The following is a 23193-nucleotide window of genomic DNA, read 5'->3' on the forward strand; positions in this document are numbered from 1 at the left end:
TTAATTTTTTTTTTTGTATAATATAATGATAACAAAAAATACAAAATATAACGTGTAGTTATTTCACATTGTTATCAAAGTTAAAGTTTTGTCTGTTATTAAATTGGGTGAAAATCAGTCAGTGGAAATGCTTCTTACATTTACGGTAAGCACTTCATGAGACATTTCCAACAGTTGACTAATTTACAATAATATTTTGTTGCAGAACTATTAATTTATTAGTTTCTGTATGCGGTTTATCTAAACGCTGGAGTGTATTTAGTGGTTCCATTTGATTATGGAATTAATTATAATTATATTAAATTGTTTTCGCTCTTACATATCTTAAATTGCAACATTGAATATGGAAAAATTTATGAAATATTTTTCTTATTTCTCATTATTTTATGATAGTTATAAGAAATATTTCAGCTGCATAATCGGTTTTGTAACTGTTAATAGTGATTAATTTAAATCGATTAACAACTTTTAAGAGTAAGAGTATTAGTAACAATTATAAATGTAAGGGAATATTTATTTACTGTTTTATAAAATTTTATAAAAATTAAATCGTACAAATTACTTAAAACTAAATGTAAAGGTTCTACTAATATCAAAAAAACTTTCTATAGTGAAATTTTAAAATGGATTCAATAAAACTAGTTGCAACAGAATTTTATTTAACTACATATTTTACTCATCTTGCTTTATTTTCAAAAACGATAGATTTGTAATATACCTATAAGGGTATTTTAAACAATATTATTAATAAACAAACAGTAATGTGTTGTAGTTATTACATGTAGATTATATAAAAAAGGAAACTATTAAATAAAGGCAACTGTTAAATAAAATGTATTACAAAAATTTTCCTTTTAGAGTTCCCTCCAATTACACGTTATAGAAAAGAGAGCTGCAGATCCTGAAATAGGTTGTTTTTTTTTAAATTTTAAGCACCAGAGAGTAATAAAGTGGTGTTTTTTCGAAAGCACTAAGTTGACAGTATAACAAAAATAAACTGGACTATAATCTAGAATTGTTCATAAATTTGCTAATGATGGTGAGATAGGAATACTTTTTAAAAATTTTCTTGTAGTAGAAACCAAACGACCAAGAAATCAAATTATACATTTGGAAGTACATAAGAGATTTATCACGATTTTACAGCCGTAATTCGCCGGTAGTACTTATGAAAATCGAGGGCATATATTTATATTATATAAATTTGATATCTCTCAGACGGCAAAACAAAATCAGCCCCTGAATTTAACACCTCTAAAATCGCCCGCGCTCGCATAAAGCCTACTCACTACTCAGCCAGTGGTAATCAGCTTATATTTCAAAGTTCAATTTCAAGGAATTCCTTTTCCTTTGTAATGGTATTTAATGCAACATATTTTATATTAGATGGTAAACTCCCTCGATTTTGTTAAAATGAATATAAAAATTCGAATATCCCATTCTGATATTACAAAAATACAACTGTTTTGATCTCTTTTAATGTTTTAGTTATTGAAACGATACAAAAATTAACTGTAATTAAGACTGTAACTGCAAAATTTTGAAAATAAATATTTAAAATATATTGACATTTATATGTTCATTTTGTAAATTTTTATACATTAATTATTTATTTAATACATATTATTTCCATTGATGCATAGACTGTATATTTGATAGCAAATTACCCGTGGGAAAGGTATTGTATTTAAAATTTAAATATGGATAGTTTTAATGTTTAATTAATAATAAAAAAAAAACTCATTGTACAGTTTCTATGTATTTGAATGCTCTCACATATTATAATTATTGGCAGAAAATTAATACTTCCTTTAAAATTAATTCGAGCTGTTTAGTGTTTATTTTTATTTTAATGTTTGTATTTTAACATCAAAAAAGAGGAAGCTTGTGAAAAAGCAAATGAATGAATTGGTAAAACCACTTTATACATTTATAAAGAATTTTATTAAGAAAGTCGAAAAAGGCGGTTGGTTTGTATGTATGTAGGTTTGTTTGTATTGACAAAAAAGTGGGTATATTTTGTTAGATTCCGTCTTTGTTAAACATGGGTGGCAGTTCATCATAGAACCTACAAACATCATAAAGTAAAGCGAATGAATGCTGTATGAATGAATTCTGACACATCATAGAAATCCCTAATAAAACACAAATTAATCACCTTAAGACGGAATTTGTGATCGCATAAAATTAAATAAATAGTACTACAGTTTTTAATTACAAGTAAAAATAAAAAGTAATCATATAATACGTGTTGTGTTTGTTATTATTATATATCTTATAATAATTGTTATTTTTTGTATCTAACTAATTATTTAATAAAAAATCCTTTACTAATAATTTTTTATTGTGAAAAAATCGAGTAATAATTTTAATACTAATTACGTTGTTTTTGAAAATCAATTAATTCATTTAAAAAATAATTAAAGATATTAAATATATAATTGGTTGTTAAACTTAAAGTATGTAAGTAAAACCAGAGAACAATATAATTTGTGTTTCACTAACGTCAAAACTCAACGTAACATTGTTTCCGAACTTTCTTTTTCACTATTTCGGTACATCAAGTTTCAGAATTGTTACATTTTCATCATGTTCTTTCAATTCATTTGAAAATAAAGGATTATTTAATCGCGTTCTAACTTTAAATCGTGTTGTTCAACATTGTCAGTAATTTACTACTTCTCCGTTTGTGGCGATTCAGCAAAATTGTCGAGTTTCTAAACTCTGCTCCGGATCTAACAGTGGAATAATTATCAATTATGTTTTTTTTTTTTACACAACCGGAATATTTATGCTTTATGTCTTTTAAAATGACTACATTGAAGATAAATCTGTTACTTTTACTGTGATGGATGAAAAGGTTGGTTTTGTTTAATTTGCTTGGACAGTTGTCATAAATAATAAACAAATATCTTTCTACGAGTTTCAATCTAATTTCTGGCTAATTTTATTTGAAATATAATTGAATAATTATTGGTGTTGGTAGTCTTACATAATGAACATATGTTTTTTAATAATTTTGTGCGCATTTTAAGTTTAGTTTTAATTTTTTTTATAAGTATTGAAAATCTATAAAAGGAATGGTGGTAACCGCTTCGGAGTAGGTATGCCATAAATATAGATTGATTTAATCAATTTTAATTTACTTTTCGATAATTTTTAATTATTATTATTTTTTAATTAATTTACTCTGATGTTTTTTGTAAATTATATAAATTTTGTGATTGAAGCGTATTATATTATTAAACAAAAATATGTAGTTTTCAAGCTTTATCCTTTTTATTTTTAACGTAATTTTATTATTTCTATAGTAGTCTGCTAACTAAAGTCCATGTATAAATGCGTAATTAGGCTAACTACGCTCTTGTCATGGGCTAGTACTGAAATAGAGGACTATTGCATTAGACCACACAATAATCCTAATTTCCTACATTGATGTTTGTGTTAGTAATTGCTTTATAAAGTTGGTCCCCTTTTTGTAAGTGACGTACATACTGAATACTGTTGTATTAGACATGCCTGAGAAAACGTAATACTGTCACGATCAGTGTTTAGTCTAGACTCCTTTAGACAAAGTCTCGGGAGCGCAAGATAGTCTATGACACACACTATCTATGTAAACTACTAATTGGAATTCTCTTAAAGATTTTCGATTAGCATAATAATATATATATTATCTCAGATAAATATAAATGTTACATATTTTTTACTCTATTGCTTTTGTTTGTTGTATTCAAAATTTTACAAAGGAACACAGTTAAAAATCGTATCGAAAGCTAACATTTATTGTACAGACTTGGTTATCCGGTCCTTAGTTATACGGATTTGCGATTATCCAGACTACCTCTGCTATCAAATAACTTAGTACACGTCGGATTTGTTTTTCTATTTTGTTTTCTATAAATTTGTTAAATGAACAGATCCGACAGTTCTAAGCTATTTGCTAACTGTTGAAGTATCGGAGTATATTCGACTAATAATATAAATGCGAATGCCTTTAGAAATGGATTTCGGATAAGTGTGTTTTTCAACAATTTTCCATTATTCCACTGAAACTGCATGGATCAGAAGAAACATTTATGGCAAAATAAATAAGCTACAATTTATCCGAAAATGCTTTGTTTTACTACAGGAAACAAGGACCTATAATATTTTATATAAATTCGAGCGGATTATAGAGGGAGTTGCGGCTTAGTCGCAATGTTTATTTTCTACTAGAAAACATTTTTCTTTTTCATTCCACAGTCCTGAGGGACGAAGTCGCGGATAGGAACTAGACTAAAGAATAGGCTAGGTATACGTATGTAGGTCATAAATCTTAAGCGGACTTGCAATATTGACATCAAAGAATTTTTACCTTTGTAATATCTACATTTATTATGTATTTGAGAAGTAGAAATATAAAATATTACATTTAATTTCATTGCATACATTGGTTTAAAAGTAATGAAATACTGCGGATGTCTTTGTTATACTTAAATTCAAAAAAGACAAATCAAATAAATGTTAGCGTTAAATGATAAATGTATCTAAATTAACTTTTGTAATAGGAATTGAATGTCAAGTGTTATCAATCTTTACTATTATTCTTTAATTTAATGAAATTCAAATAATAAGACTAACAATTATTATTTCAAATAGAATTGTATTTTAAAAGATACTTAAAGATAAGAAGAAGTATTACCGCACATTTTAAGATACATTGATACTGATTTTAAGATAATTTAATTATTGGTTCTTCTTTTAAATTATTATTATAGAGTAATTATTTTTACAACCTTATTCGTTCTTGTAATATGTTGGCCTTAATTTTTCTTCTTTTTTATTATTATTAATCTCACTTTCAGTTGAAATTAGAACAAAAATAATTCAATTTTAATTATTTCACAACGTTATCTCAAAGATGGTTAATCGCACCTTTCTGTTGGGCGGTCGGCGTGAGACTGATTGTTGCTTGTGCCTCAATGATTTGATAACAACTGGCGAAGCTCGAATTACTCAGAAGCTAAATAACGTTCTTGTATTTTTAACAAATTAGTCATTTTTTGTTACTAAGATGTCAAAAGTGTAAAGCAATAAGGTGTAATATATATTATTATATATATGTAATTAATATATATTTTTGAACGGTAATAAAAGTTTCAATAAAAAAAAATCATTTATTTTTTTAAGTTATTTTGAAATAACGATTAAACAAAGTATTAAATTATTCACTTGTGTTTCTTTGGCTTGATTGGTTATTAAAGTCTGATTTAAATGACAATCTATTTCAAGGACTTACATTTGTCCGGATTTTTCATTAAAAATATTTACATTAGATGGTTAAATAACAATAATAAATGACTATTTTATTAGAAAACTTTTCTAAATTTCCATTGCTGCGCCTTTATTACAGTAAAATATTCGTTTAAGTTCGTGGGATGTATTCTAAGATCTTAAAAAAATAATAATATACGAACAACATAGATATAAGAATGTTCGTATACATACATACATACGAGTATATACCATTTTACAAGAATGAGATGTTTTATGAATATGTGAGATTATCCAGGATTGATTTTTTAAAGAGACCGGAGTCAATTACGATAGATTGACATGCAATTTATAAATGGATTGGTTGGAACAACAAAAAAAAAAAATAGGGATAGGATAAAGTAATCGAATCAATGGAATTGAGTTTCGTTATTCCAACTATCAAATTTTTATCACTTATATACAAACTCTATAATAGTCGGTATTTTAAACAAAACGAACAGCTATAAAGGTAATCACTAAGATTAAAAAGCCACTCGGTATGTGAATTAAAAAAAAATGCTCACGGTTTAAAAATATCTCATAAAAATAATGAAATCTAAGATTTTCGAGTGTTTTATTCATTTAAATGAAACTAATATTTTTGGATAAACTACGCGTGTTTTATTTTTGTAAAAAACTACATACTCTCGACGTTTCGGTTACTTTTCAGCAACCGTGGTCACGGGCAGACAAGACGAGAGTATGTAGTTTTTTACAAAAATAAATCACGTGTAGTTTATCCGAAAAATATTAGTTTCATTTAAATCTCATAAAAATAATGTGTAAATTTTATAGTTAACACATAAAAAAAAGAGCAATTCAGTACAGTCATATTTGATAACCAGGGATTTGAGTAAAAAATGTCCTTTTAGGTAAAACTTCAAAAAATCTCTTCACAATGAAACATTGATATTTTTGGTCCCTGGATACACATGGCTTTAAAGCTTGGTAGGAAGTAGTTTTTTGGACAGTGATTAAGTTTTTGATTTAAATTTTAGTTTAAAACCGAGATTTCCGATTAATTTCTAAAAACATATTATACTTTATAAAATTTCAATGATCTTTTATTATATATATCTTTTATTGATTTTAATATAAGTCTTCAATGTTTCTTATGGGCAGTAAAATATTTAATATAGTCGAAACAAACATTGAGATTGTAATCTAAAGCTTTCTTATAACATTTCCTTATATCTGTTTACAAAGTTTCTTTCTTTTTCTTACGAAACATAAGGGTAACATCTTTTATCACTTGATTTATATACATACTACTTTAATAGAACTTTCTTCTTTGATTTATATATTATGTTCCTTTTTTATACCTAAATAGCCAATTTATTTTACATCAGTTGAACAAATCGAGTTATATTTAATAAATTATGTAATTAATATAATCATTACTTTATTTCTGTTTCTGTATATTATGGAACATGATTATATTTTACAGAAATGTCTTATCCTGAATACACTAACTAAACATACGCCGTGTTGTCTACAATGTTGGCTCTCAGGCTGTAAAATCAATAATTGATTTGATTGGTTCCGTCTAGTCCATTAACGGTTCTCAAATAAAAATTAAAAAAATTAACTTTCGGATATTTTTTATTAGAACATGAGGGAAGGTTGCACTTAATGAAATAGTAAAAGTATTAATATTTTTCTTCAACCCTCGATCATTTCACTGTATTTCACAAGAATAAAGTTAAAGTTTTAATTTCTTTGCACTCAGGGAAATTTCTGGAAACAATATATCCTCAGTCAAATAATCTCTGTAGCGGGATATTTGATTACTTTCGTCGATATTTTTAATTTAATCAATGTTCACTCGTACTCTGTTCTTATTAAAACATTAATAAAACCACTTCTATGATATTGCAATTTCCGTTTTGTTTTATTATTTTCCGACTTGTTTTTTAATATGGACGTTTTATTGAAAGGAGAGCAAAATTTTAAGTTTATTTATGTTTTCTTTATTTAGGTTGTGATTGTGTACATAATACACACTGAAAGTTGTCTCAGTCGTCTTATCTTATAGGAATCTCCTGACATTTTTATTTTTATTAAAAAAAAGGGATGGTAATGGATATGTTTTTATTTTAAGAAGAGTTTACATCATTGTATTTGTTCTATAATTTTGAATTACATCCCATAATTTTTCTTTCACAGAACACCTGATTTATGTTAAATAAAGATAAAATCAAATCGTTTCTTACAAACATTTATGTATTCATGAAATATTTATGTATTTACATACATTTTTATTATATAAATTTGTATAGGAAAAAGTTTATATTAAAATTATTGGTCAAAGGTATAGAAACGTTTACATTATATTAAAAACACAACTTATGTGATATAAAATCACAAAAACCTTAGACTTGTATCTCTTTTCACTAAAAGAGTTTTTAACTATATGTATGCTATTTTATGCTGAACTAAATGTATGCTAGGGTGAAAATTTTAAACAGATTATTGATATTTTTTTCCTTTTTCCGTGGCTCGCTAGTCTGTCATTTCAGCCGCCGCACTAAATATTATGTAGGTGTAGAGTTGCCTTTGATTTTTTGTTGACAGTAATTTTTTTTACTCTTTTTTTTGTAACGGGATAGCTCTTAAATCTTATTAAAGGTGTAATTTTCCTCACTCAAATTATTGAGCCTCTTTAATAATGTGTAATAAAAAATCAAACGTTTTAGTACAATAGTGAACAGATATCGGAACATTAATACCCTAATATTGGTCGAATTATGTTTAACAAACTAACTTTACCGACGTCTAAGTTTCCTCAGACGTTATTTGGCTAGGTTTGCAATTAATGTCAATATTGACATCGAATTGCTAGACGTTTCAGGAAATTTGTAACGGATGGTATTTAAGATTGTTTGTATCTTTCCGTTGTATCTACATTATTCAGGGGAATGTTGATAAGGCAAAGCAATGCGCGCGATAGAGCTAACATTTTTTTATGAAGCATTATATAGGTACCTATAATAAAAAACTATTCAATTTGTATATTGATAACCCTATGATTTTCATTTACTATTATTATTATAACGACATCCATAAACATAGTTTTTATACCTTTCATGAATCTTGATTTGGAATGTATTTGTTAATAACAAAACGTAAAAGGACCGAAACCAATTTTAAACGTAGTAAGTTTCTTTCAAATTTCATTAAACAAATGGGATTGTAATTTGTAACAACCTTTGTATTGTTAATAAAAAATAATGATTTGGCAAGCACTTAATCTGCTAAATTAAAACTAATTTAAAAGAAAGCATGAGATTTTGTTAACATAATGAAATAAAATTATGCCAAATATATTAAAACCGATAGCAACCATTATTAATCTACGACAGTTATTTTTAATACGGATACGTCTGCAAAAAATATCCCGGCACAAACACGTAGAGGTTGACGTAATTCAATCATAAAATTAAATTGCCAGCAGCTCGATCAAACGCTACCTTCAATTTTGTATGGTGTTAAAAATATTTATAAACACACTAACTTCCGACTAGGATAATTTAATAAAATTTTGTCAGAGACATCACATAGCAATAGACAAAATAGTTTAGATTGTCAATCAATGTTGTTATGTTTAAGTAAAATTCATTTAACTTATCACTCAACAAGCTGTAAAAGAAGTCTTTTGTAATATTATTTTTAACTCTTAGAAAAATAAAGAAATCCTAAGTAATATGTGAGAACAAAGTAATTAAATCATTCGTAAATATTTAAATAAAAAAATAATAATAATTATAAAATGTATTTACATTGTAAAATACGATACCAATGTTACATTAACATCGTTCACATAAATAAATATAGTTCAATAATCATTTAAATTTTCAGCCTGATCTCGGTGTGCCCTGATTTTTTGGAACAGAGATAGTAAATGTTTGTTCACAAATCACAACATATTACTTTAGCTGGTCAGGATTACTCATGAAAATTTTATATGTTTGTAATGTTTCACCAAATACTTCAAATATTTCGACTATTCACTGTAATTAATTAAAATATTTGAAAGTCAACAAAAAAAAAAAACTATTATAAAGTTAGGAACGTGATTATTAATTTTAAAAAGTTACAATTTGTTTTATATCTAAGTGAAATGACTGCATTAATGATTGGACAAAAAAATTAAATGCCGAATAAAAATATTAATGGCGTGGGTTAGTAGCATGACTCGTTTTTAAGCTTTTAATTATAACAAACCTATGTTATATTATTGAATAAAAAAATAACACAATTGTTAATAGGCAAATAATTTAAAAGTGTAATAATAAAGCTGTGAGCGGTACGTTTTTAAATTAAAAGTTAGAGATAAATTAGATTTTGCAATTTCGTGGGTGCTTCGTTTACTTCCACGCTTTCTCATGAATTTACGCTCAGATTCGATTATCTAGTGTTTGTATAAAAATTTGATTACGAAGCTGAAAACTCCAGAGAATCTCGATTTAATGGAAAAGAAGTACCAAAAATTATTTATTTTGCAAAGCAATAATGTTATTGAGTACTATTCAATAACGGTTAAAATCTAATACTGAAAGTATATTGTAGTTCACTTTATAATTTTATTATATTTTAAAAGAACAGATTTTATTTAAGTTAATTTTTTTTTAAATTCTAAATGTATATTTTCATATCTTCAGTTCGAAGATCGAGTTTGTTAAGTTTTTGTATAGCGTAAAGCTTGTGTATAAATCGATGTCATATAATTTTAGCTAACATCTCATAAATAAACCACCGAAGATAAATCTTTCTAATCCAAACAGATTTCAACATTTTTTCTATTTGAGAAATATTTTATTCCCGGGCATTGGAAGGTCAATTTATTTATTTTTTTTACATTTAACCATCCTTGTATTGGAATTTATTTTCAATTTAACGATGACAATTTTAATAAAATCTTTTGAACTCATTTAAAAATAATATTTTGGCCTCTAAACGCTGAAAAGTCAGCAGTCACCACATTTCAAACCAAGATGTTTACTATCCTCTAAGGTGGTTTTGTATACCTTTCCTTCTATTTTGAAAGATAAAAATCCGTGCAATGTCAAACGTTCAGTTCAAAGTGAATATTTGTTCGGATTCATCGGACTGTTTTCGATATGGAATGTTGGTTTTGTTCCTTTGAGTAAATAAATAGGAACCACAATGTGGGTCAAAACGAGCGTAAAATAAACCTATTTCAAACTATGTTGGCATTTTCTTGAATATGCTTGACAAAAGTATGACATTAAAATATATTGTTGATACATTAGATTAATTTGTTTTTAATTTAATTATTATTATGATGTTTTTATACAAAAGAAGAATAACTCCAATCACGGATGACATCGATTTTATAAACGGGTGAGATATTGATGCAATATGTAATTAAATATCATTTATATAAAGGTAATTGAGTGTTTTATGAAACATTACAATTGAATATACAAATTGTAATGTTTGTGAATCTCATTTGTTATTGAAAATAATGAAAGAGAAAGAAAGAAAGAAAGAGACAAAAAACATACATTTTTTAATTATAAGTGTATGTCTACAACAATTATTCGGTAACATTAAAACCCATGCATTTAGAAAGTTCTGAGATCTCTTCACATTTTGCTGAATTGTAACTACATAAAAATAAATAAATTAAAAGGAACAAATAGTATTTGACTCCATCAAAGGCTTTTACGAAGTCAGTGTAGTTAATGTGACCCTTTATTTCACGCTTCGTTGTCTCCGCAATGTAGGGAAAATAAAAAAAGATTCCTTACAGTCGATCTATAAACTAAATGTCATGTTATCTTGTCTATCCCAAAATTTTTATAATTGTTTACTTATGTATTTTTCACAATTACTTATTGAAATAGACAGATAATAACCCCTTAGAGAATGTTCACATTGTTTTCTAAAAAAGACAATATATTTTTACAACATAAATTGTAAAGTATATAGTAACACTGCACTTATCTTTAAATGCCTTGGCAAAGTATATCAGATAAGAGAGTTTTCATTTACAGACGACCTGAGTGGAGTAAATTCATAAATAATAGAGATTCTAGTAGTTTTCTGAGAAGTTCTAAGGCGAAATAAACAGAAACGGGAACTCAATTTGAATGAACAGAGCTTTTTGGTAATTGGAGAAGTTACGCTAGAAGAATAAGATGTTAATGTAAAAAAATAATTCATCTTCTAATTATTCTTTAAAAATTAATCATTTAATTTAGTTAAGGATAAATACAAATTACATTTTCAATAAAAAAATCGCATTTTGCATAGTAATTTTTTTACATAATTTAAAATAGCTATCCATTTAATTAAAGAGAAGGATAAGGAATTCAGACAAAAAGGTATACCTGGAAGTAAATGGAGCAGATATGAATAATAGTTTAGTAGAAAATCCGACGTGCGGAATTATTTCGTCTTCATGTAAGAAAATATTTTCAGTTTTATCAAAGTTCATGCTGCGAATTTAATAATCCTCAAACGCGAAGTTGAAGACGTAAAGATTACAATCACACAACTTGTAGACTACAAAGTTGAACGAAGGTAACACTGAACAAATTTTTATTGTTCACATCCTATTTTTCTTTCTATTTTATGTTAAACACAAAATCTATACTCAGATCTTAACATTTTTTTATATTAGAATAAGCTAAAGTTAATTTTTATTCGAACAAAAGACAAATGATATTCTTGTTAGAGTTAATGAAATGTTATGAATAAAATGATTTGTGTTAGAAATAAAAAAGTTCTATTATATGTCACAACATATGTTTTTAACAACAAAAAATATTTTATTTTGTCTTGCGAAAGATAAATATTATTTATTCAATAAGAGGCTTACAAAACAAATAAAATCCTATTCAATAAATTTATGAGAATATACTTTCATCTATTGACTTGTATAGCCACAATCTTTTTAAATGTGACCTTCGTGTAGGCTACTCACTATAAGGATTGAAAAAAAAGTATACGAGTTTGACATTTACAACATTTGTCATCTTGTTTGTAATTAAATACAATATTTATTGAAATACAAAATTGTTTACTAGTGCTGTAGAAGAGTAAAAAGTTAAAAAAATGTCGGCTTCTCTAGACTCTGCTTTGGATCCCATGGAGGAAATAAGATTCCGAAAGAAGCATGGTTCTATGTGGATAGAAATTCAGAAAGAAACTCATTTTACATTCGATGAATTAGAACGTTAGTATTTAATTCATACTTATTGTCACTATTATGGAAATTAGAATCAATGGAGTTTTAGTGAGATCAAAATAGACTCCCGCTTATTCTTTAAAGTGCAAAGCTTACTGACTCTCAATATTATTATATTATATATTAAATATTTTTATTCGAAATAATTATAAGTTATTACATAACAGAATAATGTAAAGAAGTGTAGAAAATTCTATTAATTTTAAAGAGAAACGAAATGGTTAAGTGGATGTTCCAAATAATGATAGTAAAATCTTTGTACAGCTGTGCCCTAATAATGGAATTAAAACAAATTATTTGTTTTCATTTTCAATATTTGATTACGCGTCTTCGAATTTCCGGTATACTAAGTCCTTGGAAGTTACTTTAATCATTTCCAGCTTAAGACAAAAAGCTTTCAGTAGACCTTATTCACAACTTCCTAAAGAGCAACCCTAGCCGAGAGATCATTTAATAAATTTTAACATTGAAGATATCCTTAGTGACTTAAAGGGATTATAAAGTTAGCTCTGAAATTTGAATGTTTTTCAGAGATTATGGTAATATTTTTTAAAATACAGAAACGTGATGAAAAACCCGTTGCGTCAGACTTAATATCAAGGTAATTTATTTATAAAATATGTGTATAGTAATTACAATTGTATATTGTATTTGAAGTAAATTCATATAATAAATGAATTTCTAATAATAATATAAGCAAAGTTAAAAGTGACAGAAAAGCTGCGGTACTGGCTTAAACATTTATTAGATTTAGTGATAATTCCTTAATTACTATTTATTACTATTGTTTGGATATTTTGTTGCAATTTTTGTGATAGAATTCTAGCATAAATAAAAAACTTTCATATTTAGAAACACGACTAATTTTCAGTATAAAAAAAGTTAAGTACTTAGAATAAATAACAAAATATTTAATATATAGAGCACATTTCCGTGACGTTCTGCATACTGGCCTTGGAATGACAGATGCCTATATGATGGAACGCGTGATGGTGGCTTTAGATCGAGGGACATCTCCTTACGTCACTATGGCAACCTTCGCAAAGGCATTATCGCTTTATTTACGCGGGGACTTGGAAGAAAGGATTTCATATGCTTTTACAGTAATTTTAAATTAGATCTATTTTTAATAGTTCCATAGAATTATTTTCAAAATAAAAAATCATATCTTCACTAAAGTTAGTAATAAAAATTTCTATGTATATTTTAGTGCTACGATTTGTTAGGGGAAGGTCATTTAAGAAGGGAGACCATGTACCAGTTGATGAAGAAGAGCATAGCGAAAGCTTCACGAGATGACGATGTAGAGGAAGCTGTAAAAGTTAGTTCTGTATTGTAATAAAATAAATGAAATGTACAATCTTATAGCTCATATTTGTATAGTAACGTGGAAAATGTAGCGCCATCTTGCATAAATTTCGAGTACCTCAAAGGTAAGTTGGCGAATTTTGTTCGATGTGAAACTCATGTAGTAAATATAAATGTAATGGAGGATACTGTGTATTCTGTATTCCGTGAGGTGGCGTTGAGAGTTCTAACAGTGATTAATTATAGTAAGTACAGACGTATGTTGTTGTAATACACACAGTTGTTAAAAGCTATATAACAGAAAATCGGAACATCATGTGCTGGAAAATTCATCATTCATTTGCACATTCCCTGGAAGAAATCTCTTTATAAAATTAGGAGTGAATTTGATTTTAATCACACTCACATAATTAGATCGATCTGATCATATTTTGTTATTCCTTATTATTTTAATTTTGTAGTTTATGTGTGTAAAACTAAATACACATTATTTTTTTAAGATATCATTGCGATTATAGACAATTACTAAATGTAACGATTTCCTAGAACTATTTAACAGACGTTTACAGTTAATTAAATAAAAAGTGATGAATTAATAAAATTAAAAATGTAATAATAATATTAAATTACAATACACATAATACAAAATTTTAAATAATTTTTTTGTAATCCATAAACATATCAATCTAGATTTTACTATACTAAATAAAACAATATAACATTCTCCCTTATATGACTTTGACAGCAAGTCAAAAATATCTCAATTAAAATAGTAAATGCTTCACATTCTGACTATGACGACACCGAAATATCTTTATTTTAAACTAACGTAAAAACTTTTGCAAATGTATGTACATAAATTGTATTATAGGACATTAATTTACATATATGTACGTTCTATATATGTATGTGTGTGTGTTTATATGTAATGTTAATCTGAAATGTTACTTGTTTCGAAAAAAAGTCTAGGAAAAAAGAAAATTACACAAAAGCTACCCAGATTTTAAGCGCGTTTCTTCGATAGTGAAATTTAAAAAGACATGACACGTTAACTCTGATTGCATTTACATTTACGACTTGCATTGAATTTACGAATTGAATTGCATTTACGAATTTTTCAGTATTAATAATTGAATTCACTTTTATATTTTGGAATCCAAATCAATTCATATCAAATGCCTTTCAAAGGAAAACAAGAAATCCGCAACAAAAAATGAAATAAACCAAACATGTCAGGAATTTTTAATCTTTGTAACAGAAATGAATTGAAAAATGTATCGTATTTTTTTGTTTTATGTTATGTATTTTTTTCGATGCTCTCTAGGACTTATTATACGAAAAAATATATGAGTGAGTAAAGAACTAGATTTAGTTATTACACGTGAAAATAAAAATTAATCAAAATGAATTTAAACATCTATTCTGCCCATGTACATTAGTATTTTATATCGTGGTTTTCGTGTTATCAGCAATTTGTATTTTAATTTTCAAAGAACTACTATATATTATAAATTACATCAACGCTTTTGTAACAAATACGGACATAAACCAGACGCGTTTTGTAGACCATGATAAAAAATTTGAACAGCACTCCATATGCTGAAGAATTCGAAGAATTCGTGCTTTACATTATTTGAAACAGCGAGATGTCTGTTTTATTGTTGCTCATCTGTGGAAATTAAAAAATACTCGCAAGGACCAATACCAATATTAGATCAAAAACACGTTTACGATTAGTTCCTCAGGCCGTCTCCACTTGTTTACATCGAAGACAAAAAATACCTAACGCGCAAAGCTTTCGTGAAAATAGACTTTTGGTATACTTCTTAAAAAAAGTGGCCAGAAGTAAGTATTGGCATTATAGGTTAATAAATTAGGTCCCATAGTCAGTGGTGGTGATTTCATTAACGGATTCTCTATTAGTAAACCAAGTTTCCATGAAAAGTACTCGTACTCATAGTTTGGCTTAATAACTTCATTTTGTTTTACTGTTAGGCTTAAACAAAGTCCCTGGATATTTTGATAATAACAAGTTATCAATCTGAATTTTTTTGTTTAAAGCATGATGTTCAGGGATGCATTGAAGTTTTAGGTTACTAGCGCGAAATTGTTTTCAACTAATGGGAATCTCGTTTACTAATCATTTTATGCTAAAGATACTACGCTTATTTTTTTTTATAGTCGTTTCATATTTTTTCTTCAAGAAATTTATTGATACAAAGAATGCATTCTTCATTAATGTTTGCTTTCTTCAGCCAGTCGCTGGTGTGCCCTGTCGCTGACAGATCCGGGGTGCACCAACATAGCGGCCGATGGCTTTCGCAGCTGTTTTAGGGAGTAAGGGCCTGCCCAGGCCGAGTCTCATACATCCTCTCCGGCCCCACCAAGGCCGGTTAGACGGCTCGCAAAAAGAGTTTCTCTGCGTCATCAAAAAAAAAAAGGTCGGTTTAGTAGCCTCAAGTTTCTGGTGGATGGTGAGTTATAAGGGGTTCGGATTCACCAGACCAAGCCGAACTGATGCCCAAAGAGGTAAAATTATAACACACTGTTCGTTAATATTACGCCGAAGAGAAAAGGTACCTTGGTAATACTTTTGGCGGAACAAAACGATTTACTTCTTGTTTACTTGTTTGACCGTTTTCTCAGTTAGTAATATGTATATATCCACACAACGTTTACAAAGTCAAATCATAATTTCTATTTAAATCTGAGAAAAACCCTGTTTACTCTATCACATCATCACTCTATCGTAAATAAATTTATAAGTCGAAAATGTACCTTATAGAAATTTTAATAAATTTCCTTCAGGTTGATATCATATAAGAAATAATTTTGAATTGCAAATTAAATAAAATACAAGTCTGTGTTTTTATTTTCAAATTAACAGCTTTTCAACAAACGCACACGTAAGTATGTTCGATACCTTGCCAATTTTTTTTTAAATTTTCCATCTGTCTGTCTGCTTGTTCTTGAGAAATTTAAAAAAATTAAAACGATATCACTCATTTTAAAAGCGGTAATATGAGAACAAATTCGCAAGCGACTGGATTTTACATATGTTTACATAATAAAACAGTATTTTATTATTTTTATTTTCGTCAGAGTATCACTTTCATTTAATAGTGTTATTTTCTTTTTGGAAGGGTGTAACAGGCCGGATAAAAGTTTTAAATTTTCAATCACCGTCAATTCACGCTAAATTGTAGGTTCTTTTACACGTAAAATAAAATACATCTGACATTTAATTTCTGTTTAAAATTTTTTGTGATAATAAATTTGTAGTTCGTTCAGTGCTTTCAATTAGTGCATGATAATCTACTTGAATGAATCTATTGAAAAATCATACTAACTCTTTCGTATATAATTTTTAAACAAATAACTAATTCATAGTTTTTAAATAGTTAAACATGATTGACAATACCATACCATAATAATTATATATCGGATAAACGATCAGTCACTCTCCCAATTTCAATCAATCATTCTATCTCATGTTTCATTTGTGACGTAAATACTAGACATAAACATCAAAAGTATCGCGTTCGCGTCCGAAACTCGAAATAAAAAGCTGTGGATTACCTACGAAATAAAGTTTTGGTTCAAATAGTATTTTGAATTCTGAATATTTTTTAAATTTGATAAAAATTCACAGGAGCTGGTTGACATTATGTTGAAAAGGATGGATGTAGATTTGGACGGCGTGATAAGTTTTGATGATTTTCATAAGTCGGTCGTAAATACCCCCTCCTTACTGGAGAGCCTCGGTTACTGCCTTCCAGAGCGACCAGCTGTCTATTCATTTCTAGCAACGTGGTGCCCTACGTGGGACAAAATGTAGTTTTACCATTCGTGCCTTATATGGTTATAATAAAAGCTTGCAATGTACTTTATAGTCTGTGTTTTCAATTTTTGGACGCATATTTTGGGTACTAAATAAGAATAAAAAGATAAGATAAAGTCTTGAGAGATGAGATGAGAGTTGAAAAAAAACGAGATTTAGACCAGACATCTATATGTATACGAAAAACAACTTACTGGCTTAAAAATTTTATATTGTATTTAATAAAAACAATTTACAAATAAAATATAACTAGACAAAATATCAGAAATTTATAAAATCTTTAGACATTTAATATTAATACATTCAAACAAGATATAATTGTGTACAGTGGTGGGCGAGTATGTATAATGCAAAATACATGAATATGTTGATAAACAACCATTGTTATTATATATTCGTTTTCATAAGCCGATAAAGGGCTGTTCTTCATTCCATTAATAAATCTTCTAAAAATTTGTATAGGTTTGTAATATATTATCACCATTAAGTATCAAAACGATAGAATATGAACTATTAATATTAACTACGAAGAAATATTATACAAAATTTAATATAGTTCAAATATTATATAATCTTCACCATTGATATAAAAGAAAATATGCAAATAAAAAATTGTGAACCATTTTATGCTCTGTAATAAATGTACTAAATTTTTAAAATAGTTTTTCTGTGTTATAAAGTACGCAATATTTTTTGTTTTGTTGACTAGTAGCTAAAAATTGTTTCATGATTTGCGATAAAAGTTTTAAATTTTAGTTTATTTGAGTTAATGTTATATTTGTCTTCAGTCAGACTCATTAGCCAATTTACAACTTTGATAGACTTGTTATAAACAGACATTGTTATTCAGGATTTGCCTACACGAAAATGCATGTTTTTTTTTTGTTATTTGGAAACAGAAAAAAAAAATCATTTCTGTGCCGATTTATGCAGTTCAAAGTCGATATAAATTTATAATTATATTTGAGTTTTTACAATTTGTAAGTTATAAATATAACTTAGTGATAACCCAGAGGTTAGGATAGTAATATCAAGGGGATAGTAACAGTCGCACCGTAAATGGTGTTATGACAATACAATATTGTTCGTATTCTTTGTTTAATAAAACATTAATCAATTAAATATTCATTATTTTTACCCACCGTGTTTATTTATGTATAAGTTTATTTTTTAGTTCATTCATATTGTTAACTTTAAAAGAATGATAATTTATTTGAGAACATTAGTAAAGTATATATTAAGAATTAATCAGGTTGTCAGTTACAAGGTAATTGTATTAATAAAACAAAACTTTGAAACGCTCACACATGCAAGCTTACGTATACGCACACACATCGATGTAAAATTCCCCACACCATTCTTTTGTCCCGGCGATTAAAAAAAAAAAGAAACCACCGCTCGTAAATCCGATTAGAGTAGAAAAATCTTGTATATATAACTATAAATATTTGTAAAAATAAAATCTCAATTTTTTTTAGGTTTTGTCGTCATTACTGCAACACAATATTAATTTGTTTATTAACTACAATCTATTCCTTAAACGATACAATCCATTATTTCTATCTTTTAAATAAATATTTGTTTTATATTAAGTGAAATATAATGAATCAATATCTTTTATTTCCAATCTCATCAAATAAAACAATGATATGACTTTAAAGCCGCTTTCGTCTATAAATATTTTATCGATAAAAATTTCATTACGAATACTTTTCCACTGCAATAGATAAATAAAATCAGAGATATTAATATTTAAATTTTGTTCCAAGAAACAGCGACTTATTTCTTACCAAGAAAACTATATTCAACGTTAATAGCTACTCATAAATACACTCACACATATAAACGCACTCACCTACGTTCCTCCTTTAGCATTTATTACAACTTTATTTTCAGCTAAGAGGAATGGAATACTGGGATTAAATTTTTGCTTGTTATGCAAAAGGTTGCGTGTCTTAAAAACACGGAAAAATTTCTTATGTAATCAATTCATTTACTTCGCTTCTTCTTAGATCCTAAAGAGGTTTCATACTTTCATAAAACAGGGCAAGGTTACCAAAAGGCTAAGGCTATCAAGGTTACCAAAGTTTAACATTATTCCAATGCTACTTAAAGAAAAACACGATGTTGAGAACTATAAGAGACCCAACATAATTTCAATGGTATGAAAGATAACAAATATGTAGCAGCTGCAAGCTTTCATTTATTAGTACTAATTAAAAAATACAAACAACATTACTCTTTATTTCTGCTATATAAAAATGAAACTTTTATAACGTTCCTCAAATTCCACTTGCATTTTAAAGAATACTGTCATTTTCAACTTTAAAAACTGTTCAGCCCGTCTCAAATTTTTCTCGCATAAACAGAAATATGGAAGAAAGCGGATTTATTATTAATTATATACTATATATCTAATTATGGAATGTAGTATTTAGACGCTGCACATCATGTTAGACTTATTACTCCGGTATATTGGCTTTACGTTTGCGAAAAGAACTCTCATTGAAAAAGGATATTATATATATTACTAACAGAAAACGTAATAACTTTTAATACCGTTGCCATCAGTCAATTTCTGGAGAAGCGAAAATGAGCAAAAGTTTATTACTAGTTTAATTTGGTTGCTTATATATAATACCATATAATAATATATACGACACACAATTACACACATTATTTATTTTAAATATAAAACAAAATAAAATATTACTTATTTCTTTAAATCATATAACTTTAAAGTAATCCACGCCAAACGACAGAGAAATCTCCTGTTACAATTGAATACTTTTCATACAACTTTCTAAATTGGTCAAAACAGATAATACTCTAAAAGGACGGTCTCTTTCGTTTCCATTTTACAACAAAATAAAAGCTATGAACAGCCAAAGGATTTGTGAAATTCAAATAGTGTGACATACTGAAAAGTACCGATGTATTTTTAAAAAAATCTGTTAAAATCACTACAAAATTCTAAAAAATCTTAAATTTTTGAAGCATTTCATTTAGTGTGGATGTATGAATTGTACGATGTCTAATTAGAAAACCAAAAAATTTATAATATAAAATGAGAGTAAAAAAGTATAGTTATAGGTAAAAAAAAATCTTAGTATTTACGATTAAGCATGTGATAATATACTCGTAGCATATAGATTTTACCGAGAAGATGATTTCTTTAAAATAAGCAAATAGTCATGCCATTAACGAACGTTTTTATTTTATGTACCTAAATATAAAATTACATGGAAGTTTATAGATAGTGGACTATATATTTGGATAGGCATAGACTTCGACGTAAATAGAGGAACCATCTACTAATAAATATAGTTTTAAAATATATTTTTTGATATACACTTTTATTAATAATTGTTTTGAAATTAAATTTAATATAAGTGAGATTGTTTTTGTTTCGTCTCTTAGTCAGAAAATATTTTAGATAGATATAAATTTTTCTACAAATCTAATTGATGAAGAGAAAGCCTGCTGTTGCTGAAAATACGAGATGTATTACGAACTATACTGCATTGGGGCAGCGTGGTGAGTAAACGGTTCTCAAGGCTTTCTATATTTGGATTAAAGGCCTAAGGTTATACCATTATAAGCATATTTTCTTATACCTCTATGCTCCATAATGATTTCACTTTTATCCTACTAATGACCCTGTGAATAATTATATAATAGTTACCCTCGCAACAATCTTTTTTTATACTTCACGTAGCTTTGTAGTATCTTTGTTTGATTTCTACATGTGACTTTTATCAATTTCATTGTTTATGTTATAATATCTTCATTGCACGTAGTAAGGATATCATTATGGTATACTTTGTCTTATACATACATCCGTTTCATCTAATAAGTCGTTCAGAAAAATTCTAAAGCTAAAACCAACTTCGTTAAGGAACACATGTGTTACTTGTAAAGTATGAAAACGGGAAAATGTCATAAAATAATTCTAGAGACAACATAATATTTCAAACACCTTTCTTTCTAAGCTGAAACATTATTTAAAGAGAAAACAATGTTATTTCAATTATTTGAAAGGAGTTTCATAGAGAATAATAATCCCCGCCGTTTCTATGATTTAAATTCAATACTCTATTGTTGATAGTTTATTAAAATTCTACAATGGATTTGATACGGACTTAGAGAGCTAGCGATTCATTGTTACGAATTTTCAAGGAATTCAACATAGAGAAAATATAAAAATATTTCATAGGAAATAAGATTTTTAGTATAATATCAGAACTTTGAAACTATATACATGTTTTTAAATATTAAAAAAAAATATATATAAATATGTTTCCTACAGTTAAACTATTTTCTGAAGTCAATTTGTAAGTGAGTAATAAATGGCATAATAAAAAAAGTAGGTTTCAAAGGTGACGTAGAAAAAAAACTGTCATTATTCTGTCATAGAATGATTTCAACACAGAATATTTTTTTTTTATTTTCGGCAATGGTGAAACTCTAAAAAAAAAAGGGATATTATTTATTCAAAATATTAGAAATAGTACAAGCGTCAAACTATGTATTTCGCTTTAAAAATACTGTATCCAAGACTCCATCAAAGGACCGAATGAACTAACATTTTTTTTTTGTTGAATAATCTCTCAAGTTCATACTTTCCAAAGCCTTGTTGAAATATATATACTTTTAAATTAAGACTGTCTAAATTCTTTATCTTCTTTGCCTCTTCCCACGTTAGGTGGGGTCGGCTCTCCTTATCTTTTTGGTGTTCTGTCCGTTATCGTCTTGATGGGTTTAGGCAATCTGAGTACAGCCATCAAAAGCCTGTGTTATGATGTCAATGACTCACTGGATATAAATTTGCAATCTCTGAAGTCAAGTTTCTTTCTACTGTCTGTAAGAATGTAATCTATCTGCGACGATTTTCCTCCACTATTATAAGTTTTTAATTAGATGTTCTTCTTTTTAAACAAATTGTTGACTATTGATAAGTTGTGTCTTGAAGCGAATTCTAATATTTGTTCCCTTTCCTTATCTAGAATGCTACATTCGTATCCTCCATGAAAATCCTTGTATGTGCTATTGGCTACGCCCACGTGTCGGTTCAAGTCTCTCATAAGGAGCTTGGTTTTGTTTTCGGATATATTCACCATCAATTTATCCAATTCTTCCCAAAAAGCTCTTTGTTAACGTCGTTACAGCCTACTTGGTGTGCATAGGCACTCACAATATTAAGTACTGGTTGATTATCCATAGCCAGTTTAATTACTATGATACGGTCTGACCTTTTCTTAGTATTAATAATTCGGTTTCTAAAGTGGCTATCTAGAACAATCCAAACGCGATTCTGTTTGTTATCCTTGCAGGGTAGACTAGTTGGTACCCAAAGCCTAGGTCTCTGTATTTGGAACTCTTCCATTTCGTTTCTTGTACGTAGCAGATAATAATGCATCTTCTGTTAAGGATCTTTGCTAGTTCTTGACTACGTCCGGTAAGGGAACATAGATTCCACGTCACTAATTTAATATTCTGATGAATAGTTTGATGTGACTGATTTTGTCCT

The 23193-nt window shown here is 27.7% G+C and overlaps 1 protein-coding gene across 1 annotated transcript; it reads left to right on the forward strand.

The window, feature by feature from the left end:
* Window positions 1–12289: 12289 nt before the first annotated feature.
* On the forward strand, window positions 12290–17712 carry LOC116777675 (calaxin-like). Its single transcript, XM_032671350.2, has 5 exons — window positions 12290–12502; window positions 13046–13115; window positions 13437–13617; window positions 13725–13835; window positions 17475–17712. Exons 1-5 carry the CDS (start codon window positions 12382–12384, stop codon window positions 17658–17660), a joined length of 669 nt encoding a protein of 222 aa, XP_032527241.1. The 5' UTR covers window positions 12290–12381; the 3' UTR covers window positions 17661–17712.
* The last annotated feature ends 5481 nt before the right edge of the window (window positions 17713–23193 follow it).

This window comes from Danaus plexippus, chromosome Z, assembly GCF_018135715.1.
Source record: "Danaus plexippus chromosome Z, MEX_DaPlex, whole genome shotgun sequence".
NCBI classification, from domain to species: Eukaryota; Metazoa; Arthropoda; class Insecta; order Lepidoptera; family Nymphalidae; genus Danaus; species Danaus plexippus.

What these genes read in the sequence shown, in the direction of transcription:
- LOC116777675 (XM_032671350.2), top strand. Translation starts at nt 12,382, where the DNA reads ATGTCGGCTTCTCTAGACTCTGCTTTGGATCCCATGGAGGAAATAAGA. An exon ending in TACATTCGATGAATTAGAAC is followed by an intron (nt 12,503 to 13,045) that starts GTTAGTATTTAA and finishes AATGTTTTTCAG; the next exon opens with AGATTATGGTAATATTTTTT. An exon ending in GCGTCAGACTTAATATCAAG is followed by an intron (nt 13,116 to 13,436) that starts GTAATTTATTTA and finishes TTTAATATATAG; the next exon opens with AGCACATTTCCGTGACGTTC.